The 19760-nt window shown below is 40.1% G+C and overlaps 1 protein-coding gene across 1 annotated transcript in view; it reads right to left on the bottom strand.

Annotated features, from left to right (window-relative positions):
- Window positions 1–451: 451 nt before the first annotated feature.
- ghrhrb (growth hormone releasing hormone receptor b) overlaps window positions 452–19760 on the bottom strand; it is a gene marked incomplete at both ends in the record, with an annotated part of 49753 nt that continues 30444 nt past the window's right edge. The window contains 10 exons of the mRNA XM_083888280.1: window positions 452–682; window positions 1618–1659; window positions 2547–2676; window positions 2781–2872; window positions 4542–4611; window positions 6404–6464; window positions 6563–6716; window positions 8243–8375; window positions 8447–8544; window positions 10405–10505. Of these exons, the coding sequence (XP_083744406.1) occupies window positions 452–682; window positions 1618–1659; window positions 2547–2676; window positions 2781–2872; window positions 4542–4611; window positions 6404–6464; window positions 6563–6716; window positions 8243–8375; window positions 8447–8544; window positions 10405–10505 (1112 nt within the window). The remainder of the gene's footprint in view (window positions 683–1617; window positions 1660–2546; window positions 2677–2780; window positions 2873–4541; window positions 4612–6403; window positions 6465–6562; window positions 6717–8242; window positions 8376–8446; window positions 8545–10404; window positions 10506–19760) is intronic.

Here is a 19760-nt window from a genome sequence, read left to right as displayed (position 1 = left end):
CCAAAAGATGGAAAAAAAGGCTTCCAACTCTTTTCTCTCTGATTCGCCGGTTTCCTGCGACAGCACAAGTGAAATTACCGTAATAACCATAATAACCAAAAACTTTCCGAATTCTCCACTCTAACCGTCAATTTATTACGGTAATGCAAAGTGCACAAACGTGATTTCTGTGATACGCTCAGTGTTAAAGGGTAAAGGCTGTGAATATGTATGCAAGGCACTTCATAATAAACCCTCCAGCGCCCCCTACAGGATCAGATGAGGGGGGGGAAACCGAGCCGGTAGAATGTGAGGTTTGTATATCGAGGATAAGCTCACAGATTTCACGTACTAAATGTGTTGTATTCAGTAAATGAGAGATTCTAAATAAAAACAAAAACATTACCTTAAAAAAGATGAGAAGTACTTTAAACATTCAACAGTGCTGATGAGGTCCAGTCCAGTGTTTTCCTCAGACCGTGGAGACGCTGCTGGGCAGCGCCGCCGTCGCCGTGTGATTGAGAATCTGTGTCTCCGAGACCTGAGGCTGGTCTTTGGGACTGGATTTGTCCAGGACGGAGATCTGAGTGACCGTGCTGCTCTCGTTGAACAGCGTGCGCCGCCGTTTGCTGTAGCTCAGGTAGCTCTGAGTCTGCCACACTGTCTGCCACTTCCAAAACCTCTTCTTTAGCTCCGCCTGGACCTAAAAACACACACAACATCACCGTAAAAAAACACAGGGAAAGGAATAACTCAAGGGCTGTTCCAGGTCTGGGAGACATCTTAGACCCTAATTAACGTAGGATTTCAACTTTGGAAAAAGATTATTTTAGTACTTCAACGAACAGAATTCCACTTTATGGCAAACCTCAAAGTATCTTGAAATATCTTTACACACAGTTGTATCATCAACTGCTGAAAAATGATCTAAATTTGTTTCTTTTTCTTTATAATTTCCAAATACAGCCCAATAAACTCAGTCGAAAGCTGTTCTCATTGAGTTAGTCATTTCCCCCATGAAATGCATGTTCTATTATTTGATGTAATGATCCAAACAAGGCAGCTGTGACACTCAGAACTTCACATCATCCCCTCACATCACTTAATAATAGTGTTAATATAAGTTCATAAGACAATTAATGGTGCATTATGTAATAAATCTAAAGCAACTGGCCATCAAATCCTCCTAATATGTCACAGAGACTCAGGAATAATGTTCATATAACAAACTGAACTCACCAACAACAACAGTACAGCCAAAATATTTGCATTAAAAAAATATTTTTCAGACTGCAAATCATGTTTATGTTTTGAAATCATGTTTTGGCATGTGGCGCCATCTACCGCCATCTACCAATCATTGCAGTCAGTAGAGTCTCAGCTGCTGAGCAACCACGGGTTGCCAGTTACGTCAGAAAACGAAACCTAAAAGACCTCTGTATTTTGAAAGTGAATGTAGTAACCGTTTTTGGCCACATTCTTACATATGGCACCTCTCGAGCATGTTTGAGTCTGGGTTAATTTTTAAAACTGTTCATCCACAGCAGGGACATGAAACATTTAAAACAAACTCTCTAGGTAACATAAGGAAATGTTGAGACATGTCATGATGAATATAGGACTACAGATTTTACTCACCTCACCATTCAGGAAACAGTAGAGCAAGGCCACGCCGAATCCCTTCAGAGCAGAAAACATGGTTACATAAAGACATAAGTACTGTTTGTTTTACTTTCTTCAACAACATTCATTCATTCATTCATTCATCCATTAAACGTTATTTTAGGGTTGTGAAGGGAGATGAATCCAATCCTTGTTGATATTGGGTGAGAATTTAACAACGATCTGTGTTTTTGGAATGTGAGAGGAACCCAGAGAACCTGAGAACACAAACTATTCTTTTCAGGACTCTGCATTGACTTCTATTGATTTGGACAACATGTCAAACTTAACCTAAACCACAACTCTGAGCCCTAAACTTGACCACCTCCACAGAAATGAGGTTCTGTCTCATTAGGACCAGATTTGTCTCCATGAGGACTATTGGTCCTGTCAGTGTATATGTCGTTGAGCAGCATAACTCAAAAATTAAAAATATATATTAAGAATCAAATGATCCTGTACAATATGAAGTGACGTTCCCAATCACAGATCTGGATTTAGGATTTATTTTGATAACTGTTAACCCCGTGAGACAGAGGGAGAGTATATTGACTGTGGCTGGACGTTTGAACTGAGAGGATCTGAGTCAACATAAGCTGTTGTCTCATCAGGAAAGATAGCTCGCCGTGATCGTATAGTGGTCATTACTCTGCGTTGTGGCCGCAGCAACCCCGGTTCGATTCCGTGTCACGGCAACTTTTGTACATGTACTCATTGTTGGGGAAAAACAAAGGATTATCGTTAAAATAAAGGCTGGAATTAAGCTTAAGGAGAACAAATGTACAGAAAGGAACGAATGCAATGATTTCTCTATCTACAGAGAAGTCCATCCAATGAACTGACAAAATCATGCGTCGATGAAAGTAAAATGACGATCTAAAGCAGTCGTACAGAAACGGCCTCACCTGAAAAGATCCCACACTGAGTTCTATGAAGAGTCGAGCTTCTGCACCCATTGTTTCGGGCAGGAAGGCGAACAACATGTAGTGCATCCCAAACAGAGGGATGAGGAGCAACGTGGATTTGGCCAGTCTCCTACACACACACACACACACACACACACACACACACACACAGAAAACGGTCATGAAGACCACATAAAGTCCGTGTGTGTAAGGATATTTATTTTTGAATCTCACTTGAAGTGACTGGTATCGTTGCCCCCGACACCAGGAGACCTCAGCTTCTGGACCAGAATACGAATCACGTTTATGAAGATTATGAAGTTCACCTGAGTGGAACACACATAACAAAGATGTCAACAACACTTTAACGTGAATGTCGGTGATCAAATGTCTTTCTGGAGTCTGTTAACCCTGTGAGAGAGAGGGGAGGGAGTGTATTGACACTGTGTATTGTGTGTGGCTGGACGTTTGAACTGGAGAGAGAATCTGAGTCAACACAAGCTGTTTTCTCGTCAGGAAAGATAGCTCGCCGTGATCGTATAGTGGTCATTACTCTGCGTTGTGGCCGCAGCAACCCCGGTTCGATTCCGGGTCATGGCAACTTTTGTACGTGTATCCATTGTTGGGAAAAATAAAGGATTATCATAAAAATAAAGATTGTCATTAATAGTAGTAATAATATTTAATGTGGACGTCGGTGATCAATTGTCTTTCTGGAGTCGTTGTGCCAGACAAATGCTGTGTAACTAGGATTTGTCCCAGCAGAGGGCGCACTTCAACCAACCCACACCAGCCACAAGCTGACTAAAGTACAACAGTTCATAATTGCAGGTGATAAAAGGCTAATTAAAACACATTTGTGTATATATTCCAACCTCTATAGCAAGATCCCCTCTTAATTCACACCATAATCCCAGAAGGTCATCAGATTCAGAAATATTTAAACAGACTTGACATCAACAAAGTCTCCTGTTGTTTACATGCATGTTTAAATTTCTCAAACAAAGCAACTACACAAAAAACCTCCAAAACATGAATTAGCATGAGTTGGCTCATTTACGTAGGGTGCAAATCGCCAAAATGGATGCCAACATTCAAAACGGCCGACTTTCCGTTGAGTTGAGGCCATGGTTACTGTCAACTTTTTTGTTCGTCTCAGTCTAAAACCTCTTTCCGCCAAGTTTGGGGAAATTCGGTGGACTTTTGCCTCCCTTTTCAACTTAGGGAGGCGCCATAGAGCCTTTGAGCAACGCACAAGTCTGGGAACTATGGCAATATCGCATATTCGCCAAACCTGACCTCCATGCCAAGTTTCAAGTGTTGTTCAAGTGCAAAAACCGTTGGTGCAAAATGGCCAAAATCGCCCAAAAATTGGCCCTTTTTGAACCGTCCTGACATGATTGACGTGTACCAATTTTTGTTGACAAAAAAGTCACCCGATGATGACAGCTGATTTTTATAAGCCCCTCCCACTTCTAATTTTCCACCGAACGACTTTCACAGGTAAATATTCACCAGGTTTAATGCGGTAACAAACAGTTGTGAGTTTTGGTATGTTCAGGTCCTGAAAAAACGTTACTTTGTGCCAAATTCGTGCCGTTTTGGCCCCTGCCATTTGTGAGTCATATAATGATTCCACCCTGACACAATGATTGCAGCCTTTTGGCTGACGGAAACATCTCTAGTGAGTGATCGTCTGTGAGTGCAAAGTAAACAGATCCTGTTGACTGTAGTGTGAAAGGGAAAAAAAGAGGGAGGAGGAAAAACACACCACGGAGCCAGGAGGCCACTTCTGACCGTAATCAAACCACTTAATGAAACAAACCAATAACAAATTGCACTCATTAGCCGTTTCTGTGAAACCAGAGGTGTGTGTGTGTGTGTTTGTGTTTGTGTGTGTGTGGGGGGGGGGGGGGGGTCGTCGTCATGACGGCACCGAGCTACGACTCCCGCAGACCCTCAAACGGCTCCCACAGTGAGAGTTTGTGCGCTCACCAGCAGCGACGCCGTTATTGGAGCTTTTATGATCCACCAGATGAACGGCTTGTCTGTGTCGTCCCAGCATCTGACACACACACACACAGACACACAGACACACACACACACACACACGTTAATGAGAGAAACGAGGCAGTCACAGAAGTACAATATTACACACTTCAATCATCAAACTCATAAGTGCTAGCGTTCGCCCAGAGAAGCTCGACGTCTAAAAATCCAGGATTTCAGTTTTATTTCTCATATTCTGACTCGATCACTTTTAATGAATCCGTCTCACTCGTGTATTAAGTATGTATTTATTAAAAGGTTCTTTCAATAAAAAATAACTATGAAAACCATTTTCCAAGGGTGTTTTCAAACGAATCAGTTAATTGGTTTCATATTTGAATTCATTACTGTTTTTATGCCTCTTTAATTTGTTTATTTGTTAAATGAAAGCATCTTTTATTTTAACCCGTTTTAAAACTAATGGTTTATCTCATAAAGCAGCACTTTGTTGATGATTTTACATCATTCTTTCACATCTATTCTATCTATATTTTTATGTGTGTTAAGGTTAAGGAAACTTTCATTGTTGGCATCACAATGACAATAAAGCATGTTATTATAGCTTACATTTGTGTTAAAGAGACTTATATAAGCTCTTAATAATAGGAAGCATCTTGACAGTAAATTGCACTTCAGTCTTTATTTAATGAAAACTCAAAGCATTATAATACAGAATACTGTTAATCTCTCTTTATAATGTATTGTATGATATTCATTTAGCAAAAAACACATTCTGAAATGTTGTCTCATGGCTGTGAATCTTGATCAGATTCAGTCGTGCCATATGTAAGAATGTGGCCAAAAACAGTTACTACATTCAAATTCAAAATACCGAGGTCTTTTAGGTTTCGTTTTCTGACGTAACTGGCAACCAGTGGTTGCTCGGCAGCTGAGACTCTACTGACTGCAATGATTGGTAGACGGCGGTAGGTGGCGCCACATGCCAAAACATGATTTCAAAACATAAACATGATTTGCAGTCTGCAAAATATTTTTTTAATGCAAATATTTTGGCTGCACTGTTGTTGTTGGTGAGTTCAGTTTGTTATATGAACATTATTCCTGAGTCTCTGTGACATATTAGGAGGATTTTATGGCCAGTTGCTTTAGATTTATTACATAATGCACCTTTAAAAAAATAAGAAAATGTCTACATTTTCCACCTCCATGGTCACATAAACCAACAGTTTCAGTCTGCACCGTTATTATTCCAAATTCATTTAACATCAGCATGTTGATATCATGCTTAAGAAACCAAAAATAAGGTTTTATCTACCAACGTTTGCCTCAGGATATTTTAAATCAGTTAATCTCTGCATTTAAGTGTGTGTTTTTGTGTCTCACATTCAAAGAATGGAATAAATGGACAACTTAAAGACACAATACAATAAAAATAAAAGTACCTTGAAACAGGTGGTAGTAATAGGCTAGCATGTGATCAGTTACGATTAAGCTCAGAAATGAACTTCTTAGAGAGCTGGTGTGCTAATTACGTCACTTCCAGGTATTGGCCAATCACAAGACAGTTGGGAAAGCTGCCGTTGGCTGACCAGTCACAACACAGTTCTGTCTCCAGGGGGTGAGATTTCAGTTTGAAACAGCGCGGCTGAGGAGAACTTCAGTAAGGAGAGATTTCTATCGGCTTGTTTACAGCAACTTGGAGGTTTTTGACCATAAAAACAAGTTAATGTATGTAAGTTGACCTCCATAACTCACATATATGTGCAACAGGACCACTCTATGTGAGCTATAAAGCACTTTATCCTCTCTTCTAAACTCTAGCTTCAGTCTAAGGCCTGAGCGCTCACCCCCTGTTGTCGTAGAAGTTTCGAGTGAGGATCCACGCCGTTATGATCGTTGTAGGAAGACCTGGGAGACAATAAAACACACAACAATGATCAGAGTCAGGACAAAGAGACACGGGCTGAGAGGAACGGTGAAAAGAGGGAGAATAGGGTTAAACCCACCCCAGCCGATGAGGATGTACCACCAGAAGTATTTCTTCTGGAAGACGAAGGTGAACGCGAGCAGCGTCTGCAGGTACATGCCCTCCACCAGCAGCCAGAAGTAGTTGGCGAGGATGCTGAACTGGAAGAAGGCCACGGCGGACTTACAGGACGTCTGCGGGGAAACAAACACAGCCAGAGTCATTAAGACGAGGAGGAGTCGTTGGAACGGTAATGTCCTCTCTCACTGAGCGACTGTGCTCGAGGGCCACGACGATAATGGCCTGATATTAATTTGCCATCTTTGATATTTAAGCAGAAAAGTCTCCTGTTGCTTGTCTTCACGTCCCATCGTTAGCCCAGGCTATGAGACACGGACGTTTACCTTCAAAAGACAACACGGCCTTAGCTCACCCCCTGTGCCAAACCCCATAGAGAAAATCAGTGATTTTACATCACAGCACGCAGGAGTGCCTGCCTCTATTAATCATTTCAAAAACATTATATTGTGACTTCTGTGATTTGAAATAACTTTTTTAAAAGTTTCCTAAGTGGCATAAACTTAGCAAAAAGACAGCAGTAGACCAGGAGCTCCTGTGTCCGCAAATGCTTAAAACGTGTGATTTTCTCTATGGGATTTGGTGCAGGAAAGTGACAAAATGTCAAAAAAGGACCGTTTAAAGGTGAGATGGTATCTTACACTTACACAGGTGTTTATTTAATGAGGCGAGCCTTTAGTTAAGTGCCTGAAACCTTTTTATTGCGTCACTGCATGTTTTTGATAAGATCAAGCGTCCATGTCTCACACTTCAAAAACCAAAACCCTGAACTATCCCTTTAACGGAGCTCTTTTTTCCCTCACAGCACTAGAGGGCTTACATTATCGTCTGTGCAAACATCTGCTAACACGTGTCGTAAAATTCCCGTGCACATTAATATGAGCAGGAAGCGATAAAAGCTGTTGATGGGAACATAAAAGAGTTGATAGGCTACACTTAAAAAACACAGGTAACAGTCAAAAGCAACTCTAATATTAAGGATATCTTATCGGTCTTATTGATAATACAGTGCCAGACCATTAAACACACGATTACTTTAACATCTATCCTCCTAGTGGAGTTACTACTGGTGTTTTCAGTGCTATTCTTAGTCATACAAATGTGTTTCAAACTCCATTTAGTATTGCAAAGAGTGAAAAGTAGAGTAGAATCCATTTTATTGTGACATTAAATGCCCTTTTTATGTAAGATATGTCATCCAACAGTGATATGACAGCATATTACTAAATAAACTTTAATCTTTATAATAAAACAAAAGCAAAAGTACAGATTATACACATTTTTTTGACAAATGTGTCCTTTATTTTAACGTTTAGGGTTTAAAAATCATCCATAATAAACTTTAAAATGCTTCTCTGTATTCTATAAAATACTGCTCTTTTTTTATTGTGGTGATTGAATGAGAGAGCCAATAGTGGCAGAAATCACATATTGTGTATTTAATTTACATTATCCTGAGAGGGTAAGGGTTAGTTTGGGTCCATAAAATGTAAGAAAAGGTTAAAAACTGTTGATCAGACCTGGAAGTAATGATGTTTTTCATGATTTCTTTGTTATATGGAGCAAAGAAACCAGAAAATATTCACATTTAAGAAGCTGAATACGATCAGAAATCTTGTTTTAATCATGAAAAAAAGCTTACGGTCGACATGAGACAATGGTCAAGGTTTTCGTCCGCGAAAAGGACGCCGTCTTTGATGAAGACGGCGCTGGCTCTCAGGATGAAGGAGAAGAACAGGTTGATGTGGATGTAGTTCCTGGTGCAGTGGAACTTCCTGTCGAGCAGAAGAAACCACACGTTTAAAACAAAATAAAATCAACGTGAGTTTGTTTTCTCGACTCGCACCTGAAGACGGTGAAGACAAAGATGGCCGATATGAGGGAGACGAGGGACGTGGCGTAGCCCGCGGTGTAGACCTGTTTGATGTTGGAGAAGTAAGTTGTCTGAAATGCACAGAAAGGGAAAAGAAGAACAAACAAAAAACGCTGTTATCATTCGTTCATTCATTCATTCATTCATTCATGTCTCCAGCTGTGAGGAAACTGGGGCAGAGACAATAATAATACAACATAAACATGTGCTTCTTTTATCATGTTCTTGTCAGAAGTAAGAAAATATGAATTGAAGAGCTGCAGCTGCTGCCACCTGACTGTAAATCACTTCACTGTCCAATAAGTTCGTTTGACAAACTTCAAACTTGGCAGACGTCTCAGAGAGGACGCCAGTGTGTGCGGCGCTGACTTTGATGGTGTTTGGAGGAAAAATGCAAGAGATATCGGCAAAAACGTGGCAGATATTTGAAATTATTACCCATTATGGTCACACTGAACTAGGTACTTATACTAACATCGCATACTAGCCCTTTATTAGTAAATATTAAACATGCATTTAACACCTTTATGTAGGAAAAATCTTGTCATACTAGAGGTAGAATAAGGTGTTAATATGTGCTTAATGATTACTAATAAAGGGCTAGTATGCAGAGGCGCAGCTTGTGAACAGGCAAGGCAGGCAACTGCTTGGGGCCCGAGTTGAAATGGGGCCCCCGACACTCGGAGCCTGAGGGCTGTTTTAACCGAAATGTGCAGTGACCAGCCACCTCCCCGTCCCCCTTAAAAAACAATGGGAGATTTGCAATGACATCTCAGTAGTAAACCTCGCTAAAGGGGCCCCACCTCACGTTAACCTGTGTGAAGATATTGTTCTGCAAGTTGGAAAATTAAGAGGATTATTTACAGTGAAATGCATATCTTTTTTACTCAGTTTATATGTGGTTTTTTTTCAGTTATTTACAGTTTTTTATTGTTCTATATATTTATATTGTTTTATAATGTGGGTTCTTTACAGTGTAATGTATTTTTGTACTGTTTATATAGTTTTTTAAAAAGCTATTTACAGTATTTTATGGTTCTTTACATTTAAAGTTTTTAAATTACAAGATTTTTCCATGTTCCATGTTTTGAAAAAAAAAATTGAACTCATACATTTTTCGTTGGTGTCAGATTATTTGTTACATAATGGTGGAAGGGCCCCCTGGGAATTTTTGCCTGGGGCCCCTACAGACTCTAGAATCGCCTCTGCTAGTATGCCACTTATATATGTTAATAAGCACCTTGTTAATGGTGAATATGTGTTCCCCTAATCTAAAGTGTTACCCTAATTATTACTAAACATCCAGATCACGTTGATTGTCATATTAAATTGACTTTTTTGCCTAAAACACTGTACTTAATGTATTGTTTTTAAGTGATTTTTCTGCTAAATGTGCCGTAAAAGCAACAAGGCCTGATTTTAAATGCATCTAAATCAAACTAAATGATGCATCTGCGACATTTTCTTGCTGCAGCCCGTTGCCTGATAACACCCTGCAGATAGAAATGAACACATACACACAGAATATTCTCTGCACTAGAAACAAAATGGCTCCTCCTCATCCTCACTCCCACAGACTTTTCTGTAACAGCGCGGCCACATCACTCCACTTCCTCCATCTCTACTCAGAGACGAGAGTCCATTTTGTTGGGGGACATTCACGTCTCCAGTGAAGACGGCTGGCGTCGGCGTGAAGCAGCGACCTGTCAATCATCTCTTTATTTTTTTATAGCATCTATAATTTACCCTTTTCAAAAAAGCACAATCTGAGGTGCAAAGGTAGTAATTAAAAATCTCTCTCTCACGACTATAGTTTTTATATGCTGTGCGCAACAATGATAAGAGTTATGAAAACAGAAATGCACAGAGTAAACAAATAATCTGAGGGGTTATTAATACTACTACTAATAATAATAATAATAATAATTCACCTCTGGTTCTGTCTCTTCATCCTCGGCAAACTCGCAGGCTTTCTCGTAGTCGGGGTAGGCCTCGGACCAGCCGTGTGCTGTGCAGTTCATGTAGATGTAACCTGAAGAAAGAGCAATTAATCTCAATGGTGAAGACAAAACAGAGGACTGAAGAAGACGGTGTGAGCATTAAAGGTCCAGTGTGGACGAATTAGTGACATCTAAAGGTTTCCATCATGGTACAGTTCGGTTTGGTTTGGTACAGATTGGAACGGTTAAGCTCTGTCTGTCCTTGTGTCTTCCTCGCCCTGATTTCCACCTGTTCCTCATTACCATGTGTATATATTATGGTCATCTCCCTTTGTCTGTTGCCAGTTTGTCTTGTCCATTGTCATGTCAGATTTTGCACTTTTGTTTGCTATTTTTGCTAAGCCCTTGTTTGTGCTAGTAGCTTTTCCCTCGAAAGAGTGGTATTTTGTTAGCTTTAGCCCTTGTTTGTGCTAGTAGCTTTTCCCTCGAAAGAATGGTATTTGGTTAGCTTTAGCCCTTGTTTTTGCTAGTAATATTTCCCTCGAAAAAGTGGTATTTGTTAGCTTTAGCCCTTGTTTTAGCTAGTAGCTTTTCCCTTAAAAGAGTGGTATTCGATTAGCTTTAGCCCTTGTTTTTGCTAGTAGCTGTTCCCTCGGAAGAGTGGTATTTGGTTAGCTGTAGCCCTCATTTTTGTTAGTTTTTCCCTCCTTTTTTTGGTTGCCCTGCTGAAAAAACCAGCTTAGGATGGTTGATGGTTTTAGCTGGTTTTAGCTGGTCTTAGGCTGGTTAGTTGGTTTACCAAGCTGGACAAGCTGGCGAGGCTGGTGTGTCAGTCGCTGGCCAGCTGGTATGGTTGATCACCCAGTCAGGCTAAGCTGGTATCAACCTGCCTGACCAGCAAAACCCGGCTGGTAGGCTGGAGTCAGCTGGTCTGTCCAGCTGACAAGCTGGACAGACCAGCAAAACCCGGATGGTAAGCTGGGCAAGCTGGTTGGATGGCCAGCCTCTTAGACTGACCAGGCTGGACTTGGCAAGCATGGCTCATAATTGTCATGATATGTATAAATAATACATCCTGATATGTATATATATATATATATATATACATGTATACATATGTATACATGTATACATATATATATATATGTACGTGTGTGTAATAGGGAAGCCATAAGGCAGTGCTGGTTAGTAGATTAAAAGTTATGGCTAAAACCTACAACAGGTCTATCGTGTTTGCTCTACAAAAATATATCAAAACAATAATAGTCCCTCTTTCCCATGAAGAAGCAAAGGCAGGTTGAGAAAATGAATTCATGAACTTTTGTTTTTAGAGGATTTACATGGACTGTCCTAATACCTGTGATCCATTCAAACCATGAAGAGCAATGAAAAATATTTCCTAATATTTTGTTTCACAGTTTATATATTAATGACACACCAATACTCCAAAAAGTGATCGGTGTGGTCAAAGAGAAAAAAATATCATTATTTTGGCACATGTACTTTATGTGCCAAAAAACTTCAAAACTTGATTGGGTCAAAATCCATCAACGTTGTCTGTGCGTCCAACGTCACACGTCATCACATCGACAGAAGATGACGCAACACACACCTCGTCAGGTTCTGAAAACCGCGAGGCGCGAGCCACCACCGGGGAACCGGACCAGCGAAGGAAAACAGGAACAAAAGGTCTGTGCACACTACATACGGTATCTAATTCACACTTTGTGTTGTGTTTTCTATTAAAGGGCCCATATTGTGCGAAATCTACTTTTTAATCATTTTAGTACTGATATTTGGGACTCAGGGGGCCATACCAGTCCCCAAAATGTGAAAAAACAAGACTTGGTCATGTTTTAGTGGTTCCACTTAGTGTAAGTATAGGCGATAAAACACGTGATGTTTAAACCTCCCTCGGAATGACGACATAACAAGCATTTCACCGTGAATGTTGGCACTCCGCCAGGCAGAGTACTTCCCAGCTCCACTGTAGCTCCCCCTTGTCCCTGTGAAATACGAGAGTGCAGGCGAGGGAGGAAGAGTGGCTGCATAGTGGAGCACAGTGTTTTACACAAACTTCCAGCCTCAGAGGATTTTTGTGTCCAGTGGATATATTTTATTTATGAAAATGTTCACAAGCTTCACAAGCCCTTTGTTGTTGATCGTGTATGTAAATTCCTATGCTAGAAAAACACCTTGAACGCACCAGTTACGTGCCTGCAGTTAGCGAGTGACATGTGGATCAATAATATGAAGAGCACGCGTTTGAAAGCACTGCAGAAAGATGTAGATGTTGTCCTAGATTTCTTCTCAACGGCTGCCTTTCTGTCGTGTTTCCACGTTCTCTCCTCATTATTGATCCACACACGTCACTTGCAGCTGCCGTATCACTGGTGCATTCAAGGTGTTTTTCTAGCATAGGAATTTACATACACGCCGCACGCCGCATTAATCGTTTTTCTTCGATTCTAATGTTTTTATGATCGCGAGAAGCCAAAATCGTGGTCACTCTATGCATTACGGTGAAACGCAGTAACAACGGGTAAACAGACATTACTATGGGGTATATAGGGCCCTATGAAATCCGTTTTATTTTTTTCCAAATTCCGTTTTATTTTTTTCCAAATTCCGTTTTTTCCGTTTTAATTTTTTAGAATTCCATTTTTTCCGTCTAAAATTTTTTTTATTCTATTTTTTTACCTTTTATACTTACTTTACCACCATAGAATGTGTGCTTTTTGTGTCAGTGAATAAAATGTCCACTGAAATTCTTCTTGAAATCCACTAACTTCTCAATTGTTCAATTGTTTTCACTTAAGTTAAATCCTAATTAAGTAAATGCCAGTGAATCTTAAAACAAGCCATGCAATGCTGGTCACATTTAAAAGTAAAATAATTAACATAAATAAAAAAGTGGTAGTGCCCCCTCATCTGGTGCAGACGGATTTCTGCGCACCGCACCTGCGCTGTACTCTTCTCCCTCTCCTGCGCCGTGCGCTTCTCCGTATCCGTCTGGATCATTTCTCTACACGCAATATTACACCTACAACTCTGCAATTAAGGGAATAACAGATGCATCAGATGAGCCGATGTCTTCAGTTAACTGTTCAAAGAGAGAGAATGTTCTCTGGTGTGAAGTGAAAGTCGCGGGGAGTTCATAAGTTTCACTCTTGCGCAGAGACTTTCCAGCATTTAATAGGCGATGTTCCACAGTTTACTCGCCGTGGTTCGGCCGCCGAATTATCGGTGCATTCCTAAATATAACATCTTTATTGACAATACAAATATAACCGGAATAATCGCGTATTTGATGGTGTGACTTGAGTTTCAATCGGCACCTGGACAAGGGGACGCTCGCCGGTTACATGCAGGCGCAGCGCACTTGTTCCGCGGTTTAGAAAAAAAAGTGTATATAAAGTAAATAAACAAGCAAGACGCACTGGGGGAGACCCTGGCCGGGTGAGTGTTTGTGAGGAGATGCACGGGTGGTGCCACGAATGAGCGTTCCCCGGAACATTTCTCCAGACAAACGTTCCTTCTCCTCACGATGACAGCATTTCAGTGACATTATGACAATTTCCGCGATATTCCGCGACTAATATTAGATTCCGTTAACACGGAAATCATAGGGCCTTACTTTCAAAATAAAAGATTTTTTACTTGGTCTCCCGAAATTGTGTGACTGGGTCCAAGTCCTTGTACAGTTGCGACACATTCGTCCAATCAGCTGAATGTTGTGGTTCTAGCTCCACCTGGACCTTACCATTACTCTTGTACGCCAAGTTATGATTGGGAGGAAGGTTATTTTGGTACGATTCCTAATGGAAACACAACAAAATGATGTAATGTACCAAACCAAAACACACCATAATGGTAACAGAGTGTAACAAATGGACATTTACCTTTTCCCCAGTGTGTCGGGGAAAACTACAGACTTCTACCAACAGGAAAGATGGTTTTCTTGATTTGTGAGGCATGCACACACATTGTACAGTCTGCCTGAAGTGTATATGACGTCTACTTATGAGTTTCAGTGTCTCGCATGTGGATCCCAGGAACAGTAGACGAAGAAAAGTTCAGTTGATGATGATGTTAACATTCCACCAACATCTCATAAAACAGACACCCCTCATAGCAGCTTTAACATCTAAGCTGAATCTAAACACATGAAAAAAAACATTATATCTTATAAACAGAAGCTGTTTTCTATCAGAGCTGAATCTGAAAGTGACCTTGACCTCATCATCCAGCACCTCTGGGATGCAGCTGGAGAACCACACCTCATTACCACACCTCAGTAATCAGGTTCAATCTCTGGTTACGTACTATTGAATGTTTGTCCCCCCCCCCCCCCTCTCCCTTGCGCGTGTGATTGACAGGTACATTATAGACACATGGTTGACCCACTTCTCGTGCCACTGACCTTGCTGAGCACCAGAGACTCATTCATGATCACCTCCCTGCTGCAAATATACACGACCCTCCCACATCATCGCCGGTTTATCTCAGTGGTGATTTAACTGCAGTCAAATTAGCATTTTTGTGCTCTTTGTCCTCCTCCTCTTCTCTTCAGCCTCACCTTTTGCAGACCATGAGAATTAAGCTCTGTCACCTTTTGGACTTGAGCTTTTTAAACATCTATTCTCTTCTCGTGAATTAAATCAGCTTAACTGGGTTCACTTGTTCGGTTTGCATTTGAAATATTAGGAAAATAATGAGTATTTGTTTCCCATAAGGCGCAATTTAAATCAGCAAATCTTCAAAACCCCTGAATATAATCCCATATAAGGTAGACACAGTCATTTTACAATGCTAGATGAAGGGAAAACGGATTTAAAATGGATTCACTGATAAAAAAAAGATTAATTAAATGTGTATTTTAAGAAGCTCAAACAACAAAAAACGGTCTATTTGGCTCTAAAATGAATGGATGAATAGTTAAATTTCATTATAATCTGGGTTGACTTGGATGAAAAATGGAAAATCATCTTTAGAAAATGAGGATTTGACTGTGACAGATGGACACAAACGTGGAGAACAAACCCATTTAAGCGTTTTCGAGTGATAAAAGCGATGAGTTGATGATTCCCAGTGAAGGAGCAGAGTGTGACCAATATAACTGATAAACATTGGCACTGATTGGAAACAGGCAGCGTTATTTAGGAGGATATTGTTCCCAGCACAACACTGAGATACGAGCGTGAATCAGAATGAGCACAAAAACACACGGATGGTGGAAATCCTCCTCCGTTAACTTTGGTTATAGAGAGCTATATAATAATAATAATAATAATAATAATTACTGCTGTTATTGTAAATTTGATTTATATGGCTCTTTTAAAGGGTGCTCAACTGATTAAAAAAGAAGGTCATAAAACAAACACAGATAAAATGTCCGGTATTGTTCATAAATTAAAAGCGATTCTCAAGAGGTGAGTTTTAATGAGGGGTTTGAATGTGGGGAGGTCAGAGCAATCATGGAGGTGTTCTGTGTTTTAATTACCTGTTATTTTGATTTAATGTTTTGATTCTGTTTGGATCATACATTTGTGTGAACTATACATCAACACAAACACTTTTGGGGTATAATTTTAAATTTTGAATCAGTGAAACAGTTAAAGGTGCCATATGTAAGAATGTGGCCAAAAACGGTTACTACATTCAAATTCAAAATACCGAGGTCTTTTAGGCTTCGTTTTTTGGCGTAACTGGCAACCCGTGGTCGCTCGGCAGCTGAGACTCTACTGACTGCAATGATTGGAAGATGGCGGTAGGTGGCGCCACATGCCAAAACATACACACATAATAAGTAAAAAGTTAAACATCAAATACAATAAAATAGATTAAAATCATTTAAAGACCATTTTTTTAAAAAAAACAAGAAGCCATACAATAAAAATCAAACATCTCGCGAAGTGTCAAACATGGCTACTCTTTTATGTTTATGTAAAAAAGTTACGTCAAAAACACCCTTTTTTCAACAATGGTCCCAGCTCGCCTCGACACGGCACAGTTTAGGTTGTTTTCCACTACAAAAATAGTACCTGCTCAATGTGGGCGGAGTCATCCCGCATGAAACTGTCGTGACTTCATTTTAAACGCGACACAAACGAGTTACTAGTGACTTGTAAAGCAGTTGTTTTCAGTGTAACTGAATCATTAGAATCAGTACAGTCACTGAACTGAAATATAGCAGCAGGGTTTGTGATGCTAGCAGTGCTGTTGCTAAACACCAGAATCAACTGTTAAATATTCCGATTTTTGACGTTTCCCTAGTAAATGTTGGAGATTAACGCACATTTTTTAGGATTGTTGAGTCTTTTTAACTTATCTACAGTTGGGCATTGTTCGGCTTGTGTCGGACGTCACTTCCTGTTAGCTCACTTGGAACCTCGCCAGAGCAGGTGCTATGCCTGTGGAAATATACCGAGTCGAGCTGGTGTAAAAACACGGCAAAAGTCATTTTTTCTTCTCCACTGTAATCTTGTCTTACAAAGTAGATATATTTCCTCCTCTACTCTCTACTGCAATACTAGACTATTATTAACCATTAAAGCTGAATTAAAATCCCTTTTTCACCCAGGATACAGTTATTATCACACGTGTAACACGCAGACACGTGCGCTCTGAATAATCTTGTTTACTGCTATCGCTGCTCATAACTCACAAGTCCATTATCGGTCTCCAGCATGAATATGCATCATTCCTAATGAATCTGTTACCTTTACGTGGACACTTATGAATAATAAGAACAACTTTAATAAAATCACTCACTCGCATCTTCCCCGCCGTTTCGCCGGAGAGCCGTAAACAAACAAAACGGTAATTTCTCAGAAGAGACATAAAAGCGGCGATTTTCATTATAGGAGCGAGGGTTCTGCTCTAAAACTCCAGCTGCCTGTTCGTGACGGAGGCTGAAGATCACGCGTCGCTACTGGAAACTGTTAATATGAAGGGGAGAGGCTGTGACTAAATATAATAATAATAATAATACCAACGCTATATCGTATACGTTCTAATTAACAACCATCGTGCTGCTGGGTTTCAGACTGGATTTAACACTCAATATTTACTCATACAGTCAAAGTGTAGCACAATGAAATAGCTTTTCAACCAAAAATACCAATCAATAAAAGAGTGATCGATTAAAAGCAGAATCTGATCTTTAAACGATGCAACACAAATAACTCAAATCTGCTGTTTATTGAACGCAAAAGAAAAATCCCAGAGGAAACCCAATCATTTTTTTAATTTTATTATTAGTTTAGTTTATCTTATTTCATTCACAAATGATAAAAAAAATATTGAATATAAACACAAAAATAGTGTCCAAGAAAGAATAATCACATATTATCTTTTGCCCCTTTAATCCCAATTAGTCAATTGACATAGTAGATAAAACAAAATCATAGAGAAAACTTCAGAAAATGTGTATATTCTTGAGTGATTTTTATTACTTTAGTTTATTTTTTTATTATATTTTATTGAATTCACATATAAATTGTCCAAATCTTGAATGAAAAGGAGCAGAAAGAAGAATAATCTCATTTATTACTCTGCCCCTTTTGACCCAATTAGTCAATTGACATAGTATATAAAACAAAATCATGGAGAAAACTTCACAAAATGTGTATTTTCTGACAAATAAATGGTCCAAGTCATGAAGTTTCAAGTGTGAAAAGCATCAGAAAGAAGAATAATCTTTTTTACTCTGCGTCTTTATCCCAATTAATCAATTTCCATAGCATATAAAACAAAATTACAAGTAAATAAAATAGTCCTGGTCTAACACAGCCACTCAATATCATCATATCTGCCAACTATTTCTCTGCAACTCGATGCAATGATTGAATACGATACCTCAAGGTAAAATGAATGTAACCTGAGCGCATGAAGACTGTAAATGATGAATTTAAACCTGACACACACACACACACACACACACACACACACTCGCTCTCCCACCATGGCCTGGAGTGAGAACGCAGGAGCTCGATGACAGCAGCAGCCGCCGTGTTTTCCACACAAGGTCATCAGGTTCTTTTCTGTCAATGTGTTGTATGTTTTTTTTTTACGATGAAGGAAGATGAAAAGTTTGTGAGTTTCATGAGCCCGTCCGGCTCAGAGTGTGTGTGTGTGTGGGGTTTAGTGAGTAGTGGGTGGATTTATCACCATCCAGCCACGTTAGCCTCAGCGCTCACAGCCCTGCAGGCCCTGGAGTCGCAGCGTCGGTGGGTGAGGAGTTTGGATTTTGAGTGAGAGGTTGAAGGCTAAGGCTCCAGGGAGGCCGCTAGTGCTAACGAGCAGCGCCAACTCCATCCTCGTGTTCTCGACTCTGGAAAGTGAACTCTTTGATTTTTCCAATTCTTTCCCTCTCTCTGCGCGCTGTTGCTGCTGCTGCGTTTAAATGAACAACGTTGACTTATGAGGTCGTCGGCGGCAACTTCCACCTCCTCCTCCTCCTTTATCCCCGCACACACAGAGTGCACGGTTAACGCTCAGTGAGTCGCTGCTCTGTAAGTTTAACTCCACGATCCTCTGCTTCGAGCCTCAAGTCCTTTTTATTGGACGTCAGTGGATGGTAGAATGCGTCTCCCACACACGTAGCGGACACGTCTCGCTGCCTCTGCTGTTACAAAAACACTACAGCAACAAAACTGGGCGTCACACTGGGTTTCTTTAGGTTTCTCCCTCTCTAGGGAGTCGGCAAATTATTTGATTTGGCAGTTTGTTTGACACCAGATGCTCTTCCTGAGCCTTTCTGCATGGAGTTAGCATGTACTCCCCCCATGTGAGCATGGGGTTTCCTCCGGGTTTTCCTCCCACAGTCCAAAAATACATGCAGAATTGGAGATCAGGCAAATTGGACACTCTCTGTCCTGCCTTTTTTTATCCCCATGTCTGCTGGGATTGGCACCAGCGACCCTCATGTGGAGGATTAAGCGGTAGAAGATGGACGGATGCTCTTCCTGACTCAACACTGTCATGCATCCAGACTTTCTGATGCATCAGGATTGTCTCTCAAATGATTATGAAACACCCATAATCGAAAACAAACACGCAAACAAACAATAACTAACCCTTAAGAGTTCCTTTTTAAAAAACTTACAAATTTGTTCCTCGAGACAAAAAATGTCACCTTCCAAAAACGACCGAATTATATATTAATATTTTTGTTCCACTTTAAATGAGTCGGTCTTTTAAAGCTACTTCAGGCTGAAATATAAATATCAAATATTAATAATAATTTAAAAATGCTTTAAAGGCCATTATGGAACAAATTAGTAAGTTCTTGTGTAGCTTAGCCATTTTAGGCTAATTTAAGAAACTGAGATGACCGCTCTCAA

The sequence above is a fragment of the Microchirus variegatus genome (genome assembly GCF_963457635.1).
Source record: "Microchirus variegatus genome assembly, chromosome: 4".
NCBI lineage: Eukaryota > Metazoa > Chordata > Actinopteri > Pleuronectiformes > Soleidae > Microchirus > Microchirus variegatus.
This window is presented reverse-complemented; position numbering and strand designations above follow the sequence as displayed.